At 48.6% G+C, this 25,972-nt stretch overlaps 1 protein-coding gene across 1 annotated transcript in view; it reads right to left on the bottom strand.

The window, feature by feature from the left end:
* Nucleotides 1-25,972, bottom strand: part of TDRD1 (tudor domain containing 1) — a 197,311-nt gene that overhangs the window by 71,687 nt on the left and 99,652 nt on the right. The window contains exons 8-12 of the mRNA XM_088456052.1: nucleotides 24,082-24,225; nucleotides 23,790-23,961; nucleotides 23,600-23,689; nucleotides 4,924-5,106; nucleotides 4,702-4,809 (exon numbers count right to left, since the gene is read on the bottom strand). Of these exons, the coding sequence (XP_088312178.1) occupies nucleotides 4,702-4,809; nucleotides 4,924-5,106; nucleotides 23,600-23,689; nucleotides 23,790-23,961; nucleotides 24,082-24,225 (697 nt within the window). The remainder of the gene's footprint in view (nucleotides 1-4,701; nucleotides 4,810-4,923; nucleotides 5,107-23,599; nucleotides 23,690-23,789; nucleotides 23,962-24,081; nucleotides 24,226-25,972) is intronic.

Raw genomic sequence — 25,972 nt, 5'->3', positions numbered from 1 at the left:
GAGCATGCCTCACAGCAAAGAGGTTGTAAACTGTGTAGAGTTTGTTTGTCCTCCCTGTACTTGGGTGGGTTTTCCCTCCGGGTGCTCCGGTTTCCTCCCTCACAAGTCTAGATAGTGCTGTGTCCCGGTATAAATAGTGTTGCATTCCTGTCCAGTAATTAGAAGTTCCTCAACTCATTGGAACACTATGCCTGATATTTCAGACCTTTGTCTATCCCATACCATCGCTAGATGTAGCGCCCGGTTTAACAGGGCTGTTCTTAGCTTTAAGGTTACAAAGGCCTAGGATTGTCTGATCTAGAAAGCTAAATAGGGTCAGGTCTTGGTTAGTACTTGGACCGTCTAGGAATACCAGGTGCGGTACACCTAAGGCTAGCGCTTCGGTTTTCACGGTTTGAAAGACTGTTTCTACATTCCCGTCTTAGGGCAGCGTGTGGACCTTCTACGGAGGTCTCGACCTAATAGGCACATCTAGGTTTCTAAATCAAGTACAGCAGGTGGCTCCATGGGTAATACACCTGTCACAGGCTTGTTTCCTATGACAGTTTCCTTGCCTTCTCTAATTCTCTACCTACTGTGGAGAGGCCATAATGGGTCTCCTCCTCTGTGAATGCTCATTTGGTCCACCTAGTCAAGAATGTTGCCCTTCCTACTCCAAATACGCCATCCTTTGGGATCCATCGGGCAGGACAATGGAACTTTCCTCTAAAACGTGCATCCAGTCCTAACTGGACCGTTGGAGCTGGGGCGGATGCTCTTTAGAAGAGCCTCAGCTGCATCAGGTGAGAAAACCAGAGGGTGTCCATGCTCTCAATAGGTCTCCTCCAGTCCCATGGAAAGCTCATCAATAGGATGTTTCCTCCTGGACTAGGTCACAGGAGATGTACCATCTGGGGCCCATAATGGATTTACAGGGTTCAGCAGGTCTTCCTCTCACCAGTTGGAGCTGTGCATCTGTAATTCTTTTTTGAATGTTTGCAACAATAGTCTCCAGAGGTAGCACCTCCCATTATATATATTTTCAGGGTGTGCAGTCTAGGGCCCCCTTTCTACATATTCTATTTAGTGTGCTCCTATGCACACCTGAAGGTATGAGACGCCTTCAATCTAGGCTAGCACACCTTCCCACCTGTTCCCAGTGGCGGATACAGGGGTGGCCGACTGGAACGAACGCCCCCCCCTAGAACAGTTTGTCCAACCATTATCTCTCTCCTCTGCATCATTAAGTTCAGAGGAGAGAGATGATAATGGCTGGGCTGTGTGTGATCGGAGATCCCGGCGTCTCCCAGTCAGGGGGATGTGTCAGTGACAGGCTGTCATCTGACACGGGAGCCGGGGAGGAAGCTGTCACAGCCGGCTCCTCACACCCTATGATCAGCTGTGTGGTCTAAATAGACCACACGCTGACCACTGCTTTAAAAAAAAAAAAAAAAAACTTCTCTGCCCAGGGAGCGAAGATCTGGAGGTGATGTCCTCCCTCCAGTCAGCTGGTCTCCCGGCTCATGTACTGTGACCCTGGTCAGCTGCTGCATTAAACAGCTGACAAGGTCACAGTGCAGGAAGGGAGAGCAGCTGACCGAAGTCCGGAGGGAGAACATCACCGGAGCAGTGGAGGTAAGTGAAAGGGAGGGGGGGGGTTGCCGCGGGGGGGGGGGGGAATTAATTAACTCGCGCCCCCCCCCCTAATACAACAGTCTAGATCCGCCCCTGCCTGTCCTTTATTGGTTTTAAGCAGGGATCTGGAATTTTGACTGCACTTTAACAAGAGGCACAATCTAGGTAAGTCCTAAAAATGTTTATACTGTAGTGCAGCGATGGGTTGATTTTTGGGACGTGGGTCCCCTAGATTGCTTTGGTTGGGCTGCTTCAGGGCATCACATTATATACACATTTTCCTTTCTTGCACTTTTAGTACTTCCATTGTTTGTTTAATATATATGTATTATTTTCACATCTTTATTTTTCACTTTACTATATGCAGCTGCTCTTATCTATCCTACACCTTTTTATACTTCAACTTTCCTTATTGGAGTGATGCCCTGGGGTGGCTCAGCTGGGCTGGTTTGGGGGTGTCCTGCGCTCTGGATTTCAACCTCAGTATGGGATCTACCCTCAGAAGTTACCTGGGCACGGTGGGTAGGCCCATAACCATGATTATGCCAAAACCTCTTATTATTTGCAAAATGTATTATTATATATAAAGAGTAATGTTGGAGATGTGTATCTGTAATTCTTTTATGTATGTTTACAACAGGTAGCACCTCCCATTACATATATTTTCAGGGTGTGCAGTCTAGGGCCCCCTTTCCACTTCCTCTCACCAGAAAAGCTTGGGACCTATAGGCCAGGATTCGCAAGGTTTTTAGACATCGCTGAGTGTTAATACACTACATTCAGAACCTGGACTTTTTTTTTCTCCACATTCGTTATGGTAGAGTCTGCCCAGTTTCACTCCCGGCCTTTTCAAATGGAGGTGGGTCCCTGTGGGACATTTCACACCGATAGCGCACGCCTTTCCTGGGAGATTAGGCCCTTCCTCTTGTGGTCCAGGCATCCCGCTTAGTCAGGGGCAACCCCCTTCGGGATTCTGCACTGAGTACAACCTTCCAGGGTCAGTGTACAACTTCTTTGAGCCGAGGGCCGATCTACTTTGTGGATCTCCAAACAATCTTCTGAGCTTTCTGTCTGGCTCGGCTGCTCCTACAGCATGGTCCGGTCCATGTTCAATCCGAGAATGTGACTGCCATCGCCTACAACCAGCGGTCACTGCACATTGTAGTAAGTGGGTCGCGCTCTCATTTGGACAGTATGTCAGCTTCCGGCTCGGTCGGTAGTCCTCCTCCCCAGAGTCCGAAATGGGGAAGAGAGCTTCCTCGGCCGCCTGGGAATCCACCCAGACAAATAAAGCTTCAACCAGAAGTCTTTCAGACCCTAGTTCTTCACTGATGCTGGCCAGTCTTTGCCTTGTTGGCATCTTGCCACAAACAGACTACCATGGAACTGCTCCCGTACTAGGGTTCCGGGAACCCTTCGAGTGGATGTCATGCCCCAATTCTGGTGGCCTCCTATGGGCCTTGGTGTATTTGGTACGCAGATCTTCTATCAATGCTCTGCTGTATCTTCCTTCTGGCCAAATCTTCTATCTTAAGACCCGTGCTCTTGACTCCTCAGTCTTGGGCACGACTGGGTTCTCTAGGTCAGGCATTCATACTATGCTATATGCCCGTATGTTCTCCTCAGCAGGACTTTGTCACTGCTTTGAAGGGTTTCCTTCACTAGGGTTTTTTGTCCAAAATTTTTTTCCAGAGTATTTCCCTCTCTTGGGTCCTTTCCCTTCTGCAGATGGGGCTGAATTTTTCCCTCCACTTCTCTGCTTGGAAGTTGCAAGTTTCCACACTTACTGTCCTCTTCAGAGACACAATACTCTGATGCCTGATGTACGAACTTCCCTTCCAGGTATTTTTCTTGGACGGTGTTGTTCCTCGGCACTTGGGCCTTTGTCTTTAGTGTTCTGAGCTCTTCAGTTGTTGTCCTTTGAGCCTTTGGGTTCTGTTGACATTCATTGGCTTAAGTGGATGACCGCTTTCCTGCTCCCGGCGAGTGTTTCTCTGGGACGCGTTGTCCTGGTCTTACCCAGTGTGGTTTTTTTCACTGGGACGGGGCTTTAGCTACCCTCCTACGGTAGTCTCTTGGATTTTAATCACCCAGGCCTGTTTGATCTCTGTTTCAGGCACCTTATTTTTCTACAGAGGAACCCTCTTTTGATTGTGCCGGCCCTCTGGATCTTTGTGGTTAAACCTCAGGTTCTTCGTGAAATGGATACCCTTTCTGTCCCCTACGGCTTTCATCAACAGGACTGGCCGGGTATCTCAAAGATTTTCCATCTCGATTGTGATGGCGATCCTTTCTGTTCCGTCTTTAGTCGGATTTCTTTCACTGGTTTGGTAGGTTCTACTTGGGTTGCTCGCCAGCAGTACCTCGGGTGAGTGGCTTTGGGATTGCTTTGGGACGTCCCGTGGTCAAGCCTGTGTCCCCTATGGACTGTGCAGAAGAAAAGGGGACTTATGTCTTACCTTAAGTACTTTTCTTCGAACTCCATAGGGGGACACAGGCCTCCCACCCTGACGCACCGGGCTGGTGGGTTTTACTTCTTTAGCGTTTATGGGTGCTGGACTAGTAATGTGTAGGTCAGGTTTCCTTCTCCTCTTCCTCGCTCCTGCCTTGTGCTTGCTAACTACACTGGCCTGCCTGGGGCTGGGTATAGGGGGAGGAGCCGGGGCTGCCGGAAGAAGTTTAACTAGTTGGTGCCCGTACTCCTCTTGCTCCACCCTATACCCATGGTCAAACCTGTGTCCCCCATGGAGTTCGAAGAAAAGGACTTAACAAGGTAAGACATTAGTCCTCTTATCTTCATATCTCCTTCATAGTCTGATCTACAGGACCATGGGGAAAGGTGCCATTTACAAGCTGGGTCCCTAAATGTTGTATTGGCAGATCCCAGCACAGAAATACCTTTGCTGCCGCAGGACGAATATGGGCTCCTCCGTCTTACTTGGAAAATGCAATGTATGCTATTAATCCACTTGTGTATTAGGCAGAATATTTAATTGTAAAAGTGTTTGGTATCCTACCAAGTTTGCATTTGGTAGGGGATAGGACTTGATGAATCATTTATTTACATTGGAACATCAAGGTAATTACCTGTAAATTGTGCAGCGCATAAATCTCCTTGAGCTGGCATAAAGCCTGGGGTGAGGGGCGCTGTACTATAGCGCTCATTCATAGATGTCGTTATCTCTCCAAGTTGCTCTACAAAGCAGACAAAAATCGTTTTAATAAATCTGGGAGGACTATATCTTGGTTTAGCTGTCCGTACATAATGCTATTCCGGTAACACAGAAAGCAATGTGCACAGAGACTCACTTGCGTTCTGTACTCGCTGACAAAAAAATATTCCTGGGTGATGAATTACAGTGATAAAAGCTTGAAACTGCTCTCCCACAGGAAAGGACAGGACCTTTATCTCTGGCTTAGGTGGGGCCGAATCCTTGCAGAGCTGATCCTGCTTTCGTCCGGACATTTCAGGAAGCTTCCCCACTACAGGATCTGTGGAAACATAACGGCCACAACTGACTCCCGAAATCCTTAATTTATTATCACCTTACTTATCTTACAATCCTAATAAATGGTAACATTGTCACTAATCAATGATCTTTTAGTGCATTGGATAAAACTTTTATTTTTTAATACATTTTTTTTGGTCGAACTTTTGCTTGGTATCCTACACCTCTTCTATTTATCCGAGTAAGAAAAATAAATACATAAATAATTATATATATATATATATATATATATATATAGGGCAGCACAGACGGTGTAATGGTTAGCATTACTGCCTCACAGGTCATGGGTTCAATTCCCACCACAGCCCTAACTGTGTGGAGTTTGTGTATTCTCCCTGTGCTTGCGTGGGTTTCCTCCGGGTACTCCGGTTTCCTCCCACATTCCAAAAATATACTGGTAGGTTAATTCGCTCCCAAAAAAAATTAACCCTAGTGTGTATGTGCGTGTACATGTGATAGGGAACATAGATTGTAAGCTCCACTGGGGCAGGGACTGATGTGAATGGCCAAATATTCTCTGTAAAAGCGCTGCGGAATATGTGTGCGCTATATAAATAACTGGTGGTAATAATAATTCTATATATATATATATATATATATATATATATATATATATATATTTATTAGGGATGTGCAGGCTCGGTTCCGTTCGTTTTTTTTTTCCGAATCTTATTGGCTATCCAAAACTCGTGACAGCTGAAACCCAATAAGATTCGGGAAAAAAAACCGAACGGAACCGACCCAAATCTGTATGCATAAAGGCAGTGGCACTCACGGGTCATGTAAACAGGTAAACAAGGAGCCAAGTCCAAATTCGACGTATCGGTTTATTCAACCTCTATTGACAAAGGTTGAATAAACCAAAACCATATTATCTATCAGTCTAACAACTGTGTCTGCCTTCAACATTTCAGTCAGAAATGACTTATCAAGAACACAACAAATAATACAAAATATCCATACCTATATACCAGCATGTCTAATGTGATAGGTGCAGCGTTATTCTCCATGCCACCGGGAGCCCAGAGTGACACATCATCCACGTGCGCGCTCCGAGCGTCCCGACGTGGACGTGATGACGTCACCAATGTGATGATGCATCGCGCTGCCTCAGACGCTTAGGCACAATACAGGGCTGATAGGTCTGGTGCCCCCAGTGTATCGGAGGGGATGTGAGGCTAGTACAAAAGTCTGGTGCCCCCAGTGTATCGGAGGGGATGTGAGGCTAGTACAAAAGTCTGGTGCCCCCAGTTTATCGGAGGGGATGTGATGCTAGTACAAAAGTCTGGTGCCCCCAGTGTATCGGAGGGAATGTGAGGCTAGTACAAAAGTCTGGTGCCCCCAGTGTATCGGAGGGGATGTGAGGCTAGTACAAAAGTCTGGTGCCCCCAGTGTATCGGAGGGGATGTGAGGCTAGTACAAAAGTCTGGTGCCCCCAGTGTATCGGAGGGGATGTGAGGCTAGTACAAAAGTCTGGTGCCCCCAGTGTATCGGAGGGGATGTGAGGCTAGTACAAACGTGGAGGTGAAGTCTTCACTAATGCACAGGTGCAAGACAATGAACTGCATGTGCAGTAAGCACCTATGTAAGTGATACAATGTGAATACAGTGGAGTATAGGAAAAGAAAAGTGATGTAATGTGAACGGTGTGGGGATGAACCCACATGTGGATACAACTATTTGAAGCAAAAAGACTAACCTTCCACTGCCCCCTGCGAGGAGAGAACATATAAACTCTACATCCAAGTGTTCTAAAGGGGTGAAAAGCTAAACTGTGAAGAAGTACATAAATGGATGACATACTAAAGAGGTCATGCATACTAAAAACATGTAAAAATACTAAGAATTAACCAGGTATATAGATGATATTCTCATCTTATGGTCAGGGACTCGAGAACAAATGTGTGTCAGGCATGACACGGATCAAATGCATTAATTCATTAAATTCAGTTTTGAATGTAGCCCTGAATGTGTACATTTTCTGGACGTATTAATTGAATGGAAGGGCGATAGATTTGAAACCCAGATCTACCACAAACCTACTGACTGCAACACACTGTTGCATGCACACAGTCACCATCCGACCTCCTTGAAGAAGGGATTACCATATTCACAGTTCATACGGATAAGAAGGATAACCACTAACAAACAGCAGAATTAGAAATAGACAGTATGATACAAAATTTAATCAACAGAGGCTACACTCTCAAAGAATTGGTAGGTACCAAAATCAAAGTGATGAAGATGACTCAGGAGCAACTATGCACCCAGAAAAACAAAACAAAGAACACTAAGAACATAACCATAACACCATGAGTGGTTTCATTAACCATGCCACTAAGGATCTGTGGCCGATTATTAATATCGACACCAAATCTTTGAATCAATCATCCGTCATGATGTGCAACAGGAGGGGTAAGAACCTTAAGGATTGGCTGGTACATAATGATGTCTCGCAACAAACCTCCACCCTGGATACTCATTTTTTGTACAAAAACACAGGTTGTTACAGGTGTACTGGCTGCACAACCTGCAGCTATATGGAACCTGGCAACTATATAGTACACCCCCATTCAGGTAAACGTTTTCCGATTAGATACGTATTGACTGGTACAAGTAAAAATACGTGGTGTACATGATTAAATGCCCGTGTCGCTTGGCATATATTGGCAAAACCACCAGGTTATTTAAGAGAGAATGGCACAACACCGCAAATATTCGACAAGCCCTGTCTGGAAAGAAGATCGACCAACCTGTCGCCCGCCACTTCAAAGAGAACAGACACTTCCTGGCAACCTTATCCTACTAAATGACCCACTTTCTTCTTCAGGGTCCATAGGCTACACAGGGAGACCTTGGGGTGTAGGTGATGGGAACCAATCCGGGCACCACGCAGTTAAAGCTTTACAGCTCCCAGGATGCATTGGGTCCACTCTCCCTATACCCTGCCCCCGAGCCACCTCAGTTTTAGTTGGTGACCAGCCGGAGTCGGGTCACTGTTAACGCAGGGGGGCTGCTTAGCAGCTCCAAGGCCATTTTTTGATTTTGTTAGTTTTTAGATTATCTTCAGAGTGCGCAGCAGCAGACTGTCATTAGGACGTCTGCGCTGCTGCTCTGTCACCCCGCCTGCGACGCAACGCCAGTACCGATCTGGGGATCTCGGCGGGACCCCGGATTCTGTGCTAGCTGGGGCCCCGTGAGATATCCCAGACTACGGCTGGTCGCACAAGGACAGGTAAGGCGAGTCACCGCTTGCGGTAACCCACGTATTAGCAGTCATTACCTCCGGTCTCAGGGGACGGCCCGGAGGTGTTGAGGTGGACGCAGGCCCTATACTCTGCGCTTCCACTAGACCACCAGGGACACTATTGGCGCGGGAGCCAGCGTCCCAGGGGTTAATCTTCAGCCAGGAGAAACAGCCTTCCCTGTTGTAGCGGCTCCTCCGTTCAGCGCACCTTTCCTCTGAGGTCTGGCTTTGCTGAGACGTTCCCTGCTGCAGCCACGCCCCCTCTGAGGTCTCCGGCAGTCATTTTCTCCAATGGTGCATCGCAGATCTCCTAGGACAGAATGTGGTCCAGTCCCCCTGCGTACCTCTCCCTTGGGTTAGTGTACGTAGCGTTATAGCCCACTGAATCTGGGCAGTTGAATATAGTGCAAAAACTGCAGTTTATGAAGTTTAATATATTTCTGCATTGTATGCGGCTTATGCTAGTGCTGACTGTCTGCGTCTTTTCTCCCAACTGTCAGTTTATATCTAGGGTGGTTCTTAGACCTCACATATATATATTTGTGAAGCCGGTCACATACGGTTGTATGCTACACGGTGCCATATTGTAAGTGGACCTGTGAGTTGCTTATGTTGATAGTGGCTCCCTGCAGCTAATCCTAGCATCAGTCAGGACCAGTATAGCGCTACCTGATATTTCCTAAAGTATATCACTAATTGTCAGTCAGCTATGTCTGACAAGGAGATCGAGCAAAATACTGCACCCACTTGACTATCCTGCAAGTTATGTGCTGCAGGTGTAAGGAGGATTTGACTCAGGATGGGTTATGTGTGAGGTGCCATCAGGTACCGGGCCCCTCATAGGACCCCCCTTAGGCAGTGTTTGCTCAGACCCTGGCCTCCATTGCGGAGTGCCTGGCGGTCCCGGCCGTGGTAACCCATATGGCGTTACCTCAACATGCCATCCTTCCCTCTCAGGGTATCCCACATTTTTTGCAGTCTACTCCTGTGCCGCAGACTGTCGCCGCCTACCAGGGTTTTCCACAGGGATTACCACAAGTTATACAGCCACCCTGTGTGGATGTTTTTTCTAAGTCAGTACAAAGTTTGCAGCTTCCTCTACGGCTTTTCAAAACGCCCTATGGTGTCTTCCCAGTCTACACTACTATTGGACACAGATATGACGTCTGACACTGTGGAGGTGGAGGATATGTCTGACTCCGACTTCCTTCATCAGGAGGTGGAACCTAAATCAAGTATTAAATTTCCCTACTTTGGTGCGGGCAGTCAGATCCATATTAGTTAGAGAAGACGACGAACCTGCAACTAAATCCAAACACCCTCAGTTTAAACAGATAAAGGGGTCTTCAGCTGTTTTCCCCCTCTGACCAGCTGGTTGACCACATAGCGGAGGCCTGGCATTCGCCAGGTAAGAGGTATCAACCACAAAATCGTTTGGCCTCATGTTACCCATTCTCTGAGGGTCATTGCAAGAAGTGGGAATCACCTCCTGCGGTGGATTCTCATGTTACTCGCTTGATAAAAAGTGCTACGTTACCTATGCCTTCCATCTCTTCATTGAAGGATTCTACGGATAGGAAGGTGGAGACGTACCTGAAATCGATTTACTCTCTCTCAGGAGCTGTGGCCCGTCCGTCTATGGCTATCTCATGGGTGGCCAAGGCAATTGAGAGCTGGACTAATATTCTGGAGGGCTTCTTCCCCGTGGAGGCTCCTGAGGCTCAGATGTCTCTGGTGGGCCACATCAGAGATGCGGCTGCTGATATTGGTGAAGCTGCTTTGCAAGCCATTCTAATGACCTCCAGAGTCTCAGCCGCAGCAGTGTCTGCTCGCCGCTCCCTGTGGCTGCGCTCTTGGAGGACGGATGCTGATTCGAAGAAGGGCTGGAGGCCTTGCCCTACAATGGCGAGATATTGTTTGGCCCAGACCTGGACAATATTGTGGATACACTGGCGAAATAGAAGTCAACATTTCTGCCTTCGAAGTCTAGAACCTCTTCATTTCGGTCCTTTCGTCCTCGAGGAAAGCGCAAAAGGACAGTCTTTTCCTAGACAATCAGCCACCAAATCGGCTACCAAGCCTAACAGGCCTGGAGTACCAGACGCTATACTACCAAGCCAGAGGGTAAACCCTCAGCCTGATGGGACGGGCCTCCCTCTAGGGGACCCCAGAGTGGGAGGCCGACTTCTTCAGTTCGCCAAGCGCTGGTGTCACACCACCAAGGCCTCCCCACCAGTTTTTCTGCACAGGCCCTCCTTCAGACGAAAACAAGGCCTTACAGCTTCAAAAAGTCATAGAGTGCTTGCTGACAGCAGGGGTAACAAGGGACTGGTTATTATTCTACTCTTTTTGGTTCAGAAGCCGAATGGGTCTCACTGGCCTATCCTCAACCTCAAATGTCTGAACAAGTTCCTCAGGGTGCCCAAGTTCAGAATGGAGACTTTATGGTCCATCATACTAGCTATGGAACCTGGGGATTACATGGTGTCCCTGGACATTCAGGATGCTTACCTGCATATGCCCATAATGCCTTCCCACCAGCGTTATCTTCGGTTTACTATTCTGCAACAATTCCAGTTTCAGGTGCTGCCTTTTGGTCAATCCACGTTGTGGCGTTATCTCAAGACTAATCGCCAGGAATGATGTCATGTAAATGTGTATATTATACATATATGTGTGTGTGTGTGTATATCAACAGAACCAGGCATCTAGATAACCATCTCTTATCTCTACAGGACATAAAGTTTGGGGAGAGATACATCCTTAATGAAGATGGTCAGACCTGGTCAAGCCAGGTCATGGGATATAAAATCCTTTAGGAGGGAGATGACAGGAATGTAGGGTATGTTACCTACTTATTGGTTTCTAAAGACCCCTCCACACTGTTTCAAGACCCCCTACTTTCTATAGACAATATGGAAGGGTGTGGCCGATTTCTTAATGCCCAGTGTACAGCAATGAAAGAGTGAAAAACCCAAAGGTGGGGGCTAGTGCAGCTGTGGGGGTATAACTATGCACCTCCCTCAGTGATAAGTATTGTTGTGCCTAAGGAGAGTCTCTGAAGACTGGCCTGGACCTGATACTCCATGTGTCTCCTTCACACAGGGTCTAAGAAACAAAGACTCTGGGTTTTTTATCATTTTAATTCCTTTTATTTTCTGAAGCCTATTTGTGATATTTGTATTGTCCATATTTGTACTACCTTTTTCTGTAATCAACCTTGGAAATATTTTTCGGATTAAACATTCTTAATCCAGTGTGATCTCCGTGTTCTTGTCGAATTCACGAGCCTGTGAGGTCAAAGTTACGTACCTATATGTGAGTGTGCATATCAAGATTTGAGCGGAGAACCTAACAGCTCCCGTTAACTTTGTTGGTGGTGGCAGAACCGTGTTAGACAAACCGCACGTGCTGAGGTAACCGTAAGTCACTGGTGGTGATTCTCAGATTGAGGTATCTGGAGAATCGGCCGGCTCGTCGTGACACACACTACCAAGGATCTTTACCAAACTCATGGCTGTAATGGCAGCCCATCTACGGAGTCAGGGTATTCGACTCCTGCCATACTTGGACAACCTCCTCTTTCTGGCGGGGTCTCTAGAGGTACTTCAACACCACTTACACCTGACCATTGCTTGTCTGCAAGCGCACGGGTGGTTGAAAAATTGGAAAAACTCATCCCTAATTCCCTCACAGAGGATGGTTCATTTGGGAGCTCTTCTGGATTCTCACCAGCAGAAAATCTTTCTAACTCCAGAAAAAATCTTCACACTGCAACTGCGAGTGAGTAGGTGCCTCCGCAGTCACAGAGTGTCAGCACACTCGTCGATGCAGGTTCTAGGATCCATGGTGTCCTCATTCAACATGGTGGAATACGCTCAGTTCCATTCAAGGCCCCTGCAGGGGCTGATCCTCTCCAGGTGGAACGGATTATCTCTCCGGCTCAAGGCTCAGACAATTGTGCTCTCTCCGGAGGTACGTTTGTCTCCGTCTTGGTGGCTCCTGACATCTCATCTAACCAAGGGTCATCCCTTAATGATCCCGGACTGGGTACTTCTAACAACGGATGCCAGTCTCCGGGGCTGGGGCGCAGTGACCAGTCCACACTCATTTCAGAGTCGTTGGACAGCGTTCGAAGCAATCCTTCCAATCAACATATTGGAACTTCGGGCTGTGTACAGGGCCCTCATGTTGGCAAAGCACAGCCTTCACAGAAAAGCTGTGTAGGTTCAGTCCGACAATGCCAAAACAGTGGCGTACATCAACCATCAAGGAGGCACTCGAATTCGGGCAGCAACGGCAGGTGTTCTGCATTCTGACATAGGCAGTGTGTCACCTCCTGGCCATTTCGGCAGTGTTCATTCCGGGGGTTCTCAATTGGGAAGCAGACTTCCTCAGCTGTCACGACGTGCATCCAGGGGAATGGTCTCTTCACAAAGAGGTGTTTCAACTCCTAGTGGACAAATGGGACCTCCAAGAGGCGGACCTCATGGCCCATCACAATCACAAGTTACCAGTGTACGGGTCCAGATCAAGAGATGCCGAAGCAAGCTTGGTAGACACTCTGTCGGTGAAGTGGACCTTCCAGTTTGCGTACATGTTTCCTCGGAAGTTCAAGCAAGACGGAGGCACGGACTTGCTGGTGGCTCCAACTTGGCCCAGACGTCATTGGTACTCAGATCTATGGAGTCTCTCAATCGACACTACGTTCCTATTGCCTCAACGTCCGGACTTGTTGTCTCAAGATCCTTACCTCTACCAGGACCTGGATCGTCTGTCTTTGACGGCGTGGCTCTTGAGACTCCTAAGGTCCAAAGGATTCTCTGGCTCTGTCATCAATACGATGCTTTGAGCATGAAAACCTGCTTCTGCAATATACCACAGAGTGTGGCATACCTAGTAAGGTGCATAAATATTGAAACATTGACAGAATTTTCATATTTTGGCCTCTATTCACCACCACAATGGCTTTGAAATGAAACAAACAAGATGTGCTTTAACTGCAGACTTTCAGATTTCATTTGAGGGTAAACGGTGTAGGAATCAGGTGACCGGTGTAGGAATTACAACGGTTTCTATATGTGCCTCCCACTTTTTAAGGGGCCAAAAGTAATGGGACAAACTAAACAATCCTAAATCCAACTTTCACTTTTTAATACTTTGTTGCAAATCCTTTGCAGACAATTACAGCCTGAAGTATGGAACGCATAGACATCACCAGACGCTGGGTTTCATCCCTGGTGATGCTCTGCCAGGCCTCTACGGCAAATGTCTTCAGTTCCTGCTTGTTTCCCTTCAGTTTTGTCTTCATCAAGTGAAATGCATGCTCAATCCGATTCAGGTCAGGGGATTGACTTGGCCATTGCATAACATTCCACTTTTTAGCCTTAAAAAACTCTTTGGTTGCTTTTGCAGTATGCTTCGAGTCATTGTCCATCAGCACTGGCAAGCGCCGTCCAATGAGTTCTAAAGCATTTGACTGAATATGAGCATATAATATTGCCCGAAACACTTCAGAATTCATTCTGCTGCTTTTGTCAGCAGTCACATCATCAATAAATACAAGGGAACCAGTTCCATTGGCAGCCATACATGCCCACGCCATGACACTACCACCACCATGCTTCACTGATGAGGTGGTATATTTTGGATCATGAGCAGTTCCTTTCCTTCTCCATACTCTTCTCTTCCCATCACTCTGGTACAAGTTGATCTTTGTCTCATCTGTCCACAGGATGTTGTTCCAGAACTGTAATGGCTTTTTTAGATGTTGTTTGGCAAACTCTAATCTGGTCTTCCTGTTTTTGTGGCTCACCAATGATTTACATCTTGTGGTGAACCCTCTATATTCACTCTTGTGAAGTCTTCTCTTGATTGTTGACTTTGACACATATACACCTACCTCCTGGAGAGTGTTCTTGATTTGGCCAACTGTTGTGAAGGGGTTTTTCTTCACCAGGGAAATAATTCTTCTGTCATCCACCACAGTTGTTTTCCGTGGTCTTCCGGGTCTTTTGGTGTTGCTGAGCTCTCCTGTGCGTTCTTTCTTTTTAAGAATGTTCCAAACAGTTGATTTGGCCAGACCTAATGTTTTTGCCATCTCTCCGATGGGTTTGTTTGATTTTTCAGCCTAATGATGGCTTGCTTCACTGCTAGTGACAGCTCTTTGGATCTCATATTGAGAGTCGACAGCAACCGATTCCAAATGCAAATGTCACACCTAGAATTAACTCCAGACCTTTTACCTGTTTAATTCATAATGAAATAACGAGGGGATAGCCCACACCTGTCCATGAAATAGCTTTTGAGTTGATAGTCCCATTACTTTTGGCCCCTTAAAAAGTGGGAGGCACATATAGAAACCGTTGTAATTCCTACACCGTACACCTGATTTGGATGTATTTACCCACAAATTAAATCTGAAAGTCTGCAGTGAAAGCACACCTTGTTTGTTTCATTTCAAAACCATTGTGGTGGTGAATAGAGGCCAAAATATGAAAATTCTGTCAATGTCCCAATATTTATGCACCTGACTGTATTTCCAGTGGTGTCGCTCAAGGGATTACGACCCTCAAGTGTTCCGTATTTCCAGAATACTGGCATTCCTTCAAGCTGGATTGTACCTCGGCCTACGACTGGCCTCGTTGAAAGTACGTCTCTGCACTGTCAGTGTGGGTCCAATGAAGGATAGCGCCACTCCCGGATATTCATACCTTTCTGCAGGGTGTTCTCCGGATTCAACTTCCCTTTTCTCCCCCCCAATGGCTCCCTGGGATTTGGCGGTAGTTCTTTGGGCCCTCCAGGGTCCCCCATTTGAACCACTAGATTCGGTGCAGCTTAAGTGGTTAACGGCGAAGACTCTTTTTCTCCTGGCGATTGCTTCTCAGGACTCTTCCTTTGGGCGGCGGATTCTCCACTCAGCATAGGAGCATCCCCACCCTTAAAATTACTGCTTTGGGACATCCCCAAGGTCTCCCTGTGGAGCCTATGGACCCTGAAGAAGAAAATTAGAGTTATGGTTAACACTTACCTTTGTTAACTCTTTCTTCGAAGTCCATAGGGTCCACAGGGCTCCCGCCCTGACGCACCTGGCTTCATATGGGCTACTTTACTGGTCACCGGTTTCCCATCTCCTTCTCTGTGAGTGTGATTCTTGAGTGTTCCAGTCCTCTCTTTCTTTCCTCCTCTGGCTACTTACCAACTGAGGTGCCTCTGGCTCAGGGTATAGGGAGAGTGGACCCAATGCATCCTGGGCGCTATAAAACTGCGTGGTGCCCGGATTTTTTCCCATTACCAACCCTGTTGGTCTCCCTGTGGACCCTATGGACTTCGAAGAAAGAGTTAAAGGGAAGTTCTTACCATAACTCTCATTTTGTTCCTTTGGACAAAAGGGGAGGAGATTGCGAGAATCGCCTACTACAATTGGAGACCCAATGGATTCATAAATTGAACACTGTTACTCCTTTTGGACTTCATGAAACTTTTTTTTTCTTGGTTTTTGTGATCAGGCTGGAGAATCTAGAGATGGATGTGTTCACATACTGGACTTCTGGAGACTTATGGTTCTCTCTTACACATCCCTAGTTCTTTCCTCATTTTTTTGCCTCATTACTTTTTTCTTAATTTATTACTTCACGTTGTCTTGATTTCGTTTACCATTTCTGTTAGCCCCCTTTTTTTTATATATTTTATTATTATATTGGTGAGATCATATACAATAACAATATCTGTGACCCCCAGACACTAGCATGGGGCAGGAGGTTAGGATGAGAGCTGGGAGGCTTTGATGCAATGGGTGTCCTGTGTGAAGTTTTGTAGAGAGGTGGAGTCTCTGATAGGGAGAGAGAGAGCTGCAGAAGTGGGGAGCAGCACGGACAAAATCTTGGAGGTGGCAGTGGGAGGAAGTGATCAGTTCTGAACAGAGTTCTTTGTTTTTTTTTCAACTATCTTAATCCCTGGTCTGAGAAAATGAGTTTCTGTATGTTCACAAGTGATACCATGTGTGGATGTTTGACATTTCTTACATTAGCAAGTCAAAAACATGATGATATTTAAAATCTCTCTCTATAAATATAAAGTCACTAATGCCTACTGGATTATTGGCACTCTCGTGAATATTGTCAACCACAAAATGGCTGCTCTGACCACATGCAGGTCATAGGTGAAATCAAGAATAAATGAGCATCAAGGGATCAAACCCAGGACATGTCCTACAAACACCAATATGTAACAGTACACTTCCGACATCGGCAGTGCCAAAAGTCTGCGGCTTTATGCAAATGTTTCTACAAACTCCTCCCCGTGTACATCTGTGCGGCCAAATGTGCAAGGACTGAGACGCCCACTTTCAGAGTCCGTACACCGATTGGTGCGTCCTTGGACACCACCATCTGTAGCACCATGGAAACCTGCACCAGACCTGTGGCTGGTGTAGCTTCTCCATCAGAGTACGGCTCTATGTGAGAGGACGAGCGCCTTTGTGCGCAACAACTTTCACCGACACACCCAGTGTGCGCCTGAAATTACAACTGTGACTCTGTATGGACACAATTGGGACACACGTGCAAAACGCTCTACTCTGTTCGACATTGGCAGCGCATCCACCTCTCACAGTGTGAAAAAATATGAGATATGGTAAGAACTTACCCTTGTTAGCTCTATTTCTACGAAGTCCATAGGGTTCCACAGGATACCTTGGGGTATAGGTGTGACGTCAGTCGCTGGGCACCATAGAGTTAAGCTTTTCAGCCTCCCAGGATGCACTAGGGTACCCCTCCTATACCCCGCCCCCGAGCCAAGGCACCTCAGTTAGTTATCAAGCCATAGGCCGGAGGAGGAGAAGGAAGAGAGAGAAAAAAGATCTGGACACATACAAGAATCACATTCTCACCAGAGGGAGACGGAAAACCGGTGACCAGAGCAAAGCCCATCTGCAGCACAGGTGCGACAGGGCGGGAGTCCTGTGGAACCCTATGGACTTCGTAGAAATAGAGATAACAAGGGTAAGTTCTTACCATATCTCATATTTTCTACTTCAGGGTCCATAGGGTATCCACAGGATACCTTGGGGATGTCCCAAAGCAGTATCCTTTAAGGGTGGGGACGCTCCTGTGCAGAAAGGAGAATCCGCCGCCCGAAGGAAGCATCCTGAGAGGCGAAGGTGTCAAACCTGTAATAAATCACGAAGGTATGGACAGAGGACCACGTAGCAGCCTTGCAGATCTGAACTGCCGAGGCACCACGTCGAGCTGCCCACGAAGGACCCACAGACCTAGTGGAATGAGCCTTCACAGAAGGAGGAACCGGCAGGCCTTCATGAAGATAAGCTTCAGAAATAGCCATACGGATCCAGGCTGCCAAAGTTTGTTTTGAAGCAGGCCAACCCTTTTTACGGAAGCCATAGAGGACAAACAAAGCGTCCGACTTCCTAAACGAAGAAGTGCGGTCAACATAAGTCCTTAAGGACCGCACAACATCCAAAGAGGCCTCACCCACGGAAAGACCCGGTGAGTTAAAGGCCGGAACAACGATTTCCTCGTTAACATGAAACTGGGAAACAACTTCGGGAAGAAACTCGGGCTGAGTGCGGAGCACTGCCCTGTTCCCATGAAAAACCAAGAAAGGGGGTCTACAAGAAAGAGCCCCTAACTCAGAAACACGTCTGGCCGAAGCAATAGCCAGAAGGAAAACAGTCTTGGCTGTCAGCCATTTAAGATCCACTGAGTCCAGTGGTTCAAACGGAGGTCCTTGGAGAGCCCTCAGGACCACAGCCAGATCCCAAGGCGCCACAGGTGGAACAAAGGGCGGCTGAATGCGGACAACACCTTGCATAAAGGTGCGCACATCCGGGATTGTAGCAATCCTACGGTGAAACCAGACAGACAGGGCCGAAACCTGTACCTTCAAGGAAGCAAGGCGAAGCCCATGATCTAGTCCCGCTTGCAGGAAGGCGAGAATCCGAGACAGACGAAACTCCCGCGGTGCATAACCTCTCGGTCGACACCACTGGAAGAACGTATGCCACACGCGATGGTATATCCTCGCGGAAGACGGTTTCCGAGCTCGCAACATGGTACGCACCACAGAGCTGGAAAAACCCCGGGACCTCAGCATGGCCGTCTCAACAGCCACGCCGTCAAAGACAGCCGAGTCAGGTCCGGGTGAAGACAAGGACCCTGAGACAGAAGGTCCGGTCGTAGCGGCAACCGCAGAGGACTGTCCACGGACAGACCCCGAAGGTCTGAGAACCAGTGCTGTGTGGGCCACGCGGGAGCTATCAACAGGAGCGTCCCTCCTTCCTGTTTGAATTTCCGGATTACCCTTGGAAGAAGGGAGACCGAAGGGAACAGGTATGCGAACAGGAATGTCCACCGGACGGACAGAGCATCCACCAGAGACGCCCCCTTCGTCTCTTGTGCGAGACCCGTACACCGGCAACTTGTTGTTGTGCCGGGACGCCATGAGGTCGATCTCTGGAAGACCCCACCTGTCCACCAGCAGTTGAAAAACGTCCGGGTGCAGGGACCATTCCCCCGGATGAATGTCCTGGCGACTTAGAAAGTCCGCCTCCCAATTTAGCACTCCTGGGATGAAGACCGCTGATATGGCCGGAAGATTGCGCTCCGCCCAAACCAGGATCCGAGAGACCTCTACGAGAGCCGCCCGACTGCGGGTTCCTCCTTGCCTGTTTATGTAGGCCACGGTGGTAGCGTTGTCCGACTGGACCTGCACCGGGTGACCCTGGAGAAACCGATGTGCCTGCTGGAGAGCATTGAAGACCGCTCGGAGTTCCAAGATATTTATTGGAAGCTCCGCTTCTGTCGGCGTCCACCTGCCCTGGAACAAGTGTGGACCCGAAACTGCTCCCCAACCCCAAAGACTGGCCTCCGTTGTCAACAGGACCCAATTTGGAACCCAAAACGGACGTCCCTTGTTGAGGTGGGTCGTCTGTAACCACCACGCAAGGGACAGGCGAACCTCCGGGGTGATCACAATCGTCTGGGACTTCAGAGACTGAGGCAGCCCGTTCCACTTGGACAGGATCAGGTGCTGCAGAGGTCTGGAGTGAAACTGGGCGTATTCCACCATGTCGAACACCGACACCATGGAGCCCAGTAACCTCATCGCCGAGTGTAGGGACACCCGGCGGCTGTGCAGACAACTGCGCACCCTTGACTGTAAAGCAGAGATCTTGTCCTCCGTCACGAAGATCCTTTGCTGTCCCGAGTCCAACAAGGCTCCAAGATGAAGAATCCTCCGAGACGGGATTAGAGTGGACTTCTGCCAGTTGATTAGCCAGCCGTGCCGTGCAATGGTCAGGTCCAAGTGGCGTAACAGCAGCTCTGGAGATCCTGCCACCAATAACAGGTCGTCCAAGTACGGCAACATGCGGACTCCCTGCAGCCGCAGAGAAGCCGCCATGACCGCCATCACCTTGGTGAAAACACGTGGTGCTGTCGCCAGGCCAAAAGGTAACGCCCGAAACTGGAAGTGGTCGCTGCGGATTGCAAACCTGAGGAACTGTTGATGGCGCAAAAGAATAGGGACATGCAGGTAAGCGTCCTGTATGTCCAATGACACCATGTAGTCCCCAGGTTCCAGCGCCAGAATGATGGCCCGTAGGGTCTCCATCCGAAACTTGGGAACCCGCAAAGACTTGTTGAGTGCTTTGAGGTTGAGAATCGGACGATACGACCCATTGGGTTTCTGTACCAAAAAAAGATTTGAATAGAAACCCTGGCCCCTCTGGGAGAATGGAACAGGCACTATAACTCCAGCCTGGAGCATAGTGTGCAAGACCTTCCGCAGCTCCGTAGCCTTGTTCCGGTCTGATGGTAGACCCGTGGTGAAGAATCGAGCCGGGGGTCTGTGCCGGAAGGAGAGGGCGTATCCGTGGGAAACCACCTCCAGAACCCAAGTGTCTGTCGTAGTGGCCAACCAACACTGGGCGAACTGCAGCAGGCGGCCTCCCACCCTGGGATCCCCCAAAGGGAGGCCCGGACCGTCAGGCCGCAGGCTTGTCATCTGGCTTGGGGGCCGGACGTCTGGTACTCCATGCCTGCTTCCGGGGCTTGGCTGATTTCTTAGGGCCAGCCTGTCGAGGAAACGACTGTGGTTTGGGCCTGCCCTGGGCCCTAGATGACCGAAAGGACGATGGTCCAGAACCAGAAGGAGCAGCGGCCGACGGGAGACAAGCCGATTTGGCTGCCGCCAGCGTGGCCACAATCTTATCCAGATCCGGACCGAAGAGAACTTCTCCGGTAAACGGCAACGCCTCCAGACCCTTTTTGGAATCTGCGTCCGCCTTCCAGGATCGCAGCCACAAGGTGCGACGAGCGGCCACCGCTGCTGAAGAAATTCTAGACACCAGAGTACTAATGTCTAGGGCCGCCTTGTTGATATAAGTGGGCGAATCACGGAGATTACCAATCAACTCCGCCTGTTCGGCCGGACAGTCGGAATCAAAAGAAGCCTCTAATGAATCCGCCCAGCGCTCCATCGCTCTGGCAACCCAGCAAATGGCCATAGCCGGCCGTGCTGCCCCCCCCGCAAGGGAATAAGCGGACTTCAGGCAGATCTCCACCTTGCGGTCCGTAGCATCCTTAAGGGAGGACATAGATGGCATCGGCAATGTGGCACTATGGACAAGACGGGTCACGTGAGAATCCACCTGTGGAGGGGATTCCCACTTTGCAAAATAATTATCCGCGAACGGATAAGCCACCGCCAGGCGTCTCTGCGGCTGGTATCTTTTGCCAGGTTGTTTCCACGCCTCCTCTAAATGGTCCACCAACTGACCCGAAAGAGGAAAGACTGTGGCATCGCCCTTCGCATCTTTGAAAAAGGCGTACTTAGATTTAGCCGCTGGGGGAACTTCGTCCTCAATCACCAAGGCTGTGCAGACCGCCCAAATAAGACCAGGAATATATACTTTGGACTTAGCATCAGCGTCCTTAGTATGGAGAGGTTCCTGATCGTAAGGATCCAGAATCTCCCCATCATCAGACGTCCCCTCGTCATCCTCATAAGGAGCCGACAGAGACGCCACCGGCCGTTTATGCGGCCGCATCACAGACTCCCCTTGCAACACATCCGACAAGTGCTGTACAGAACTCGTCAGGGAGTTAACCCACGCTGGCTCCTGAGAAACCGGGAGCGGGGAAATAGGGAGACTGTGGGTTACCACCAATTGTCGTGGGAAACCCTGCATGGGTGACGACACCACTGACTGCTGGGATAAACCCATCGGTGTAAACGCAGGCTGCGGATCTAACTGGCCCACTAAGGCTGTAAGCGCCTGAGCGAAACAAGCCCAGGGAGGCTCCTGTACCGATGCTGCAACCGTAAGAGGCCGCGCCATGGACAAACACTGCCGGCAAAGGCCCTCCGCGCTACCCTCCCCCTCCGCTAATGGTACTTTACACGTAGTACACTGTAGCCGGAGGGGAAAATCACTTTCGGACATGATGGCACCACGTATGTGACCTCTCTCACCAATTATATATTAAATAGGCGAGAGACCACCCTGCAGCACCGCACCGCAAGGGCTTAGCAGGGACAGTAATAAAGCTGACAGTTTAGAGAAAAGTTACAAGCAGCAGCGCTAGCACAGTCACATACAATGCAAAGAAAATCAATTCCTGCACTAACAGCGCTGATCACTCAACTACGCAGACACAGGGCCTGGTAGGACACAGCGCTGCATACACAGACCTGACCACAGCGGAGGAGAGGTATGCGGGGGGACCCAGACCACGATGCTTCCTTCCAGGCTTCCAGCAGCGTTCACCATGCGTTCTGGAGAAGATGGCCGCCGAGGAGCAGAGAGGAGGCTGGCCTGGGGGAGGAGCGCTGCCACAGGACCAGTCGGCAGCGTGCAGAGAGGGCTGTGTGCAGCGGGGGAGGCGCCGGCTGTGAGACAGGGAAGGCGCGCTCCCCTGGCATGCATTTAACCCCTGGGACACCGCAGCGCTACCGCTCTGCTGCGGTCCGCTGTCCCAGGGGGTAGTGGAAAGCGCAGGTTGGTCGCCTGGCTCCACGCTGCAGCCAGTCCCCAGGGAGCCCCCTGCCTGGGGACTTAGGACCATGTGACCAGCGGGGACACACCGCGGGACCCCGCTGCTTACCTTTGTCCCCCTTGGATCCGGTCATGGTCCGGAACATCATGGGTCACCGCTAGCTGTGACCCCAGATGCTCACCAGCATCCCCGGATCGGTACCGGCGGGGGTGTAGGGAAGACAGCATGGACGTCAGGACTGACTGTCCATGCTGTACATCCAGATGTGCAGCCACAGCTGCATTGAAGAAAGCTTCAGGGGCTCTTCTAGCCCCCACTACGACAGGTGCACCAGACTCCGGCCGGGCACCAAACTAAACTGAGGTGCCTTGGCTCGGGGGCGGGGTATAGGAGGGGGACCCTAGTGCATCCTGGGAGGCTGAAAAGCTTAACTCTATGGTGCCCAGCGACTGACGTCACACCTATACCCCAAGGTATCCTGTGGATACCCTATGGACCCTGAAGTAGAAAAAAAAAAAAAACTCATTGATTTATTGCAAGTCTAAAAAATAAAACAACAATACAAACCCGACGTTAATGTTATCACATGAAGTGGTCACAGATTTGCAGTGCTTCTGTCCCAAGAGCACATTTAGTGGGTCTATGCTACTAAATCTAAGGCTCTGTATAGAGCGGACAGCAGTACAGATCTTGGAGGATTACCAAATGTGCAGAGTAAGAAGCAGTTGCCGTGAAAATAAATGTGCACCTTAAGGGGTATATTTAATAAGGTGCAGGTTTTTAGAAGTGGAGATGTTGCCCATAGCAACCAGTTTCTACCTATCATTTATCTAGCACCTTCTAGAAGATAATAGCTAGAATCTGAATGGTTGCGATGGACAACATCTCCACTTCTATAAACTTGCACTTTTAGTAAATACACCCCTAAGAGTCTAGCTTTGCTTTATCATGCACAGGATAGATTAAAGGTTGTTAGCAAAACGAGACCATACACCAAACATGAGAGCACATGAGAGCAGATGCATGGAAATATCATTACACCTGTGGCCTTGCACGAAGTAGCCCATTAGCAGGAGATATAAAGTGCTAAAGGAAGAATGCATAGATGATAGTACATTTGGCAGGACAAGCAGCACAGGAAAAGGTCCTGTGTCAGATCTATACATCTTACAATGTCGTCTTGTTATTGCCTGCCCTAACCCCAAGCCAACCTGTCTCAGAGGCCGCCTCTTGCACGTGGTCTCTTCCTGGTGGTGTAAAGGAGTACCCTTTCTCCAGCATGATTTTATTTATATGCTCGCCTGTACAAAGGAAAAAAGGAAACCCGGTGAGAGACAAAGTTAGCGCCAGTGTAGTAAGGCGCAGCAGCATCTACGTTTAAGTACCAGAACCAGCTCACACCTGTATCCGGAATCCAAATATCGATGGCGTATCTCGGCAGCTCCTCTTTGACCAGATGGACAATACGAAGAGACAACTGTTTCCCTAGGAGAAATTTCTTTACATCTACCAAGCATTCAGGAGACCACCCAAAGGGTGGAGCAACAACATTAGCAAGGCAGCATTTGATCGCCTGTGGAAAAGCAAGACATGAAACCGTGAATATTGATGATGTGTTCCCCTCAGCAACCGCGCTTTCCAACCGCTGAAGAAGAAGAAAAAAAAAAAATCTGCAAAGAGAGACTTGACTCACAGAAGGCGGTAACAGCTCTACATCTTTGTACATCGGCTGCAAGTCACCCAGGTTCAAAGTCTCCATATTGCCGTAGTCAATATACAGAACCTGTGCGGTCCTCACGCTCCACTCCAGATTGTGCACCAGCACTCTGTACCATTGCTGGAAGGAGAGGGGATAAAGGAGGGTTAACGTTATGTCATCTATTAAATCCCTCTCTGGAATATAAACAAACAATGGTCATCCCCCAACAAACAGCAGAGCTCAATGAGTGTGGATATATTCCAAAGACAAAACGTAAAAGAGTGCGTGTGTGTTCGGCAATGCTCTTGGGACGTGATATTTGAGAACTACTTTAGCTTTACTAGTATGATTTTAAAATATTGTATTCTAGGATCATTTATTTATTTTTTTTGAAGCAAAAAATATTTTTGAAACAAGACGTGTTGAAAAAGTTACATAATAGTTGTTTTTTTGGGGGCTATGTTTCCTCAACATTTTATTCCGCTGGTGGGCCGCATCGATCACATCTACCAATCAGAAAAAGCTGCAGTCATAGCTTAATGTTACAAATGATAAAGCTAGATAAACACTGCGCAATAAATCAGGCCGATCAGCCAGTTCTCGGCTGGTGGGTGTGATATCGCACAGTGCGTACACAGCACCCGGGGCTGATAGCCATTCACTCAATAACCCGCCAGATCGGCTCTCGACGTCAGGAGTGCGACAAGCTGATGTCGTGCAGGAAAACGTAGTGTGTAAACAATAAGTTATTTTTACCACCTGTTCGTTAGATTACTCAGTTAGATAAAGTTTCATCACAAAAGAATTAAACAATGTCAATTACCGGTGACCGGTGGAATAACTGTAGATGGTGTGGTAAGATGAATAAGCTTTCATATCACAATGGTAAAAAGGAGGAGTCAGAGAACCGCGCTCTATCAATCTCATGTGAGATGGCGTACATTTAACATTCCATTTTGAGTTTCATCCATCATAACTAGTGAAGGACTTAGGTTACATAATCAAGGGACAAGGAGGTAGTAAAAAAATCGATGTTAAAAAGGCAGAACTGGAAATGCCAATATATAATCAATTAATAGGGCACTGGGCCACCACATGCTGCAGTTCTGTATGGTGGCACACAACCTGCCAATGTATGAATGTGCAGGACGAAAGCAGCACCAATGTCCACATAACAGTGGCTCAACAGAAGGAGGCGGAAACGATAATCTCCTAAAGTATTGATTGGGTCAAAGTATGAAGGACATGACATACGTATAACATTAGTGTCATGGCACAAAAAACAAATGGTCAACCACAAATGCTCTGGAGGAGGGCATGGCCATCCGTACAGGTAACCCTCCCTTCAGACCAGAACAGCTGGGGTATGGGATGAAACGATCACGCAGTACCAGTACGTCGCCATTCGTACGGACTTTGCCTTATATTATACCCAGGAAAATAAAGGCTGTCACCATTTATCATCATTACGGAACCACCAGGACCCTTCATTAAAACTTTACTTTTATTATAAACTAGCTTTGCCTGGGTTTAAATCTTCCAAGCTAATAAGTTTTATTATGTGAAGTCATCCAAATCCATCCAGTGAAAAGCCCAGAACAGGCTCCCTGTTCTACCCCGTGCACTTTGCCGTGAGGTCTGACCAGGACCCCAACCACTCCTTTAGGCATCCTAGACCAATTGCCCCCCTCTGTGAAGTTTTCATCCAAATCCATCCAGTGGAAGGCCCAGAACAGGATCCCTGGGTCAATGTTCTACCCCGTGCACTTCGCCGTGAGGTCTGACCAGGACCCCAACCACTCCTTTAGGCATCCCAGACCAATTGCCCCCTCTGTGAAGTTTTCATCCAAATCCATCCAGTGGAAGGCCCAGAACAGGCTCCCCG

The sequence above is a fragment of the Taudactylus pleione genome, unplaced genomic scaffold, assembly GCF_031769625.1.
Source record: "Taudactylus pleione unplaced genomic scaffold, aTauple2 ptg000685l, whole genome shotgun sequence".
Classification (NCBI taxonomy): domain Eukaryota; kingdom Metazoa; phylum Chordata; class Amphibia; order Anura; family Myobatrachidae; genus Taudactylus; species Taudactylus pleione.
The sequence above is the reverse complement of the archived record's forward strand: the minus strand, read 5'-3'. Positions and strand labels throughout refer to the sequence as shown.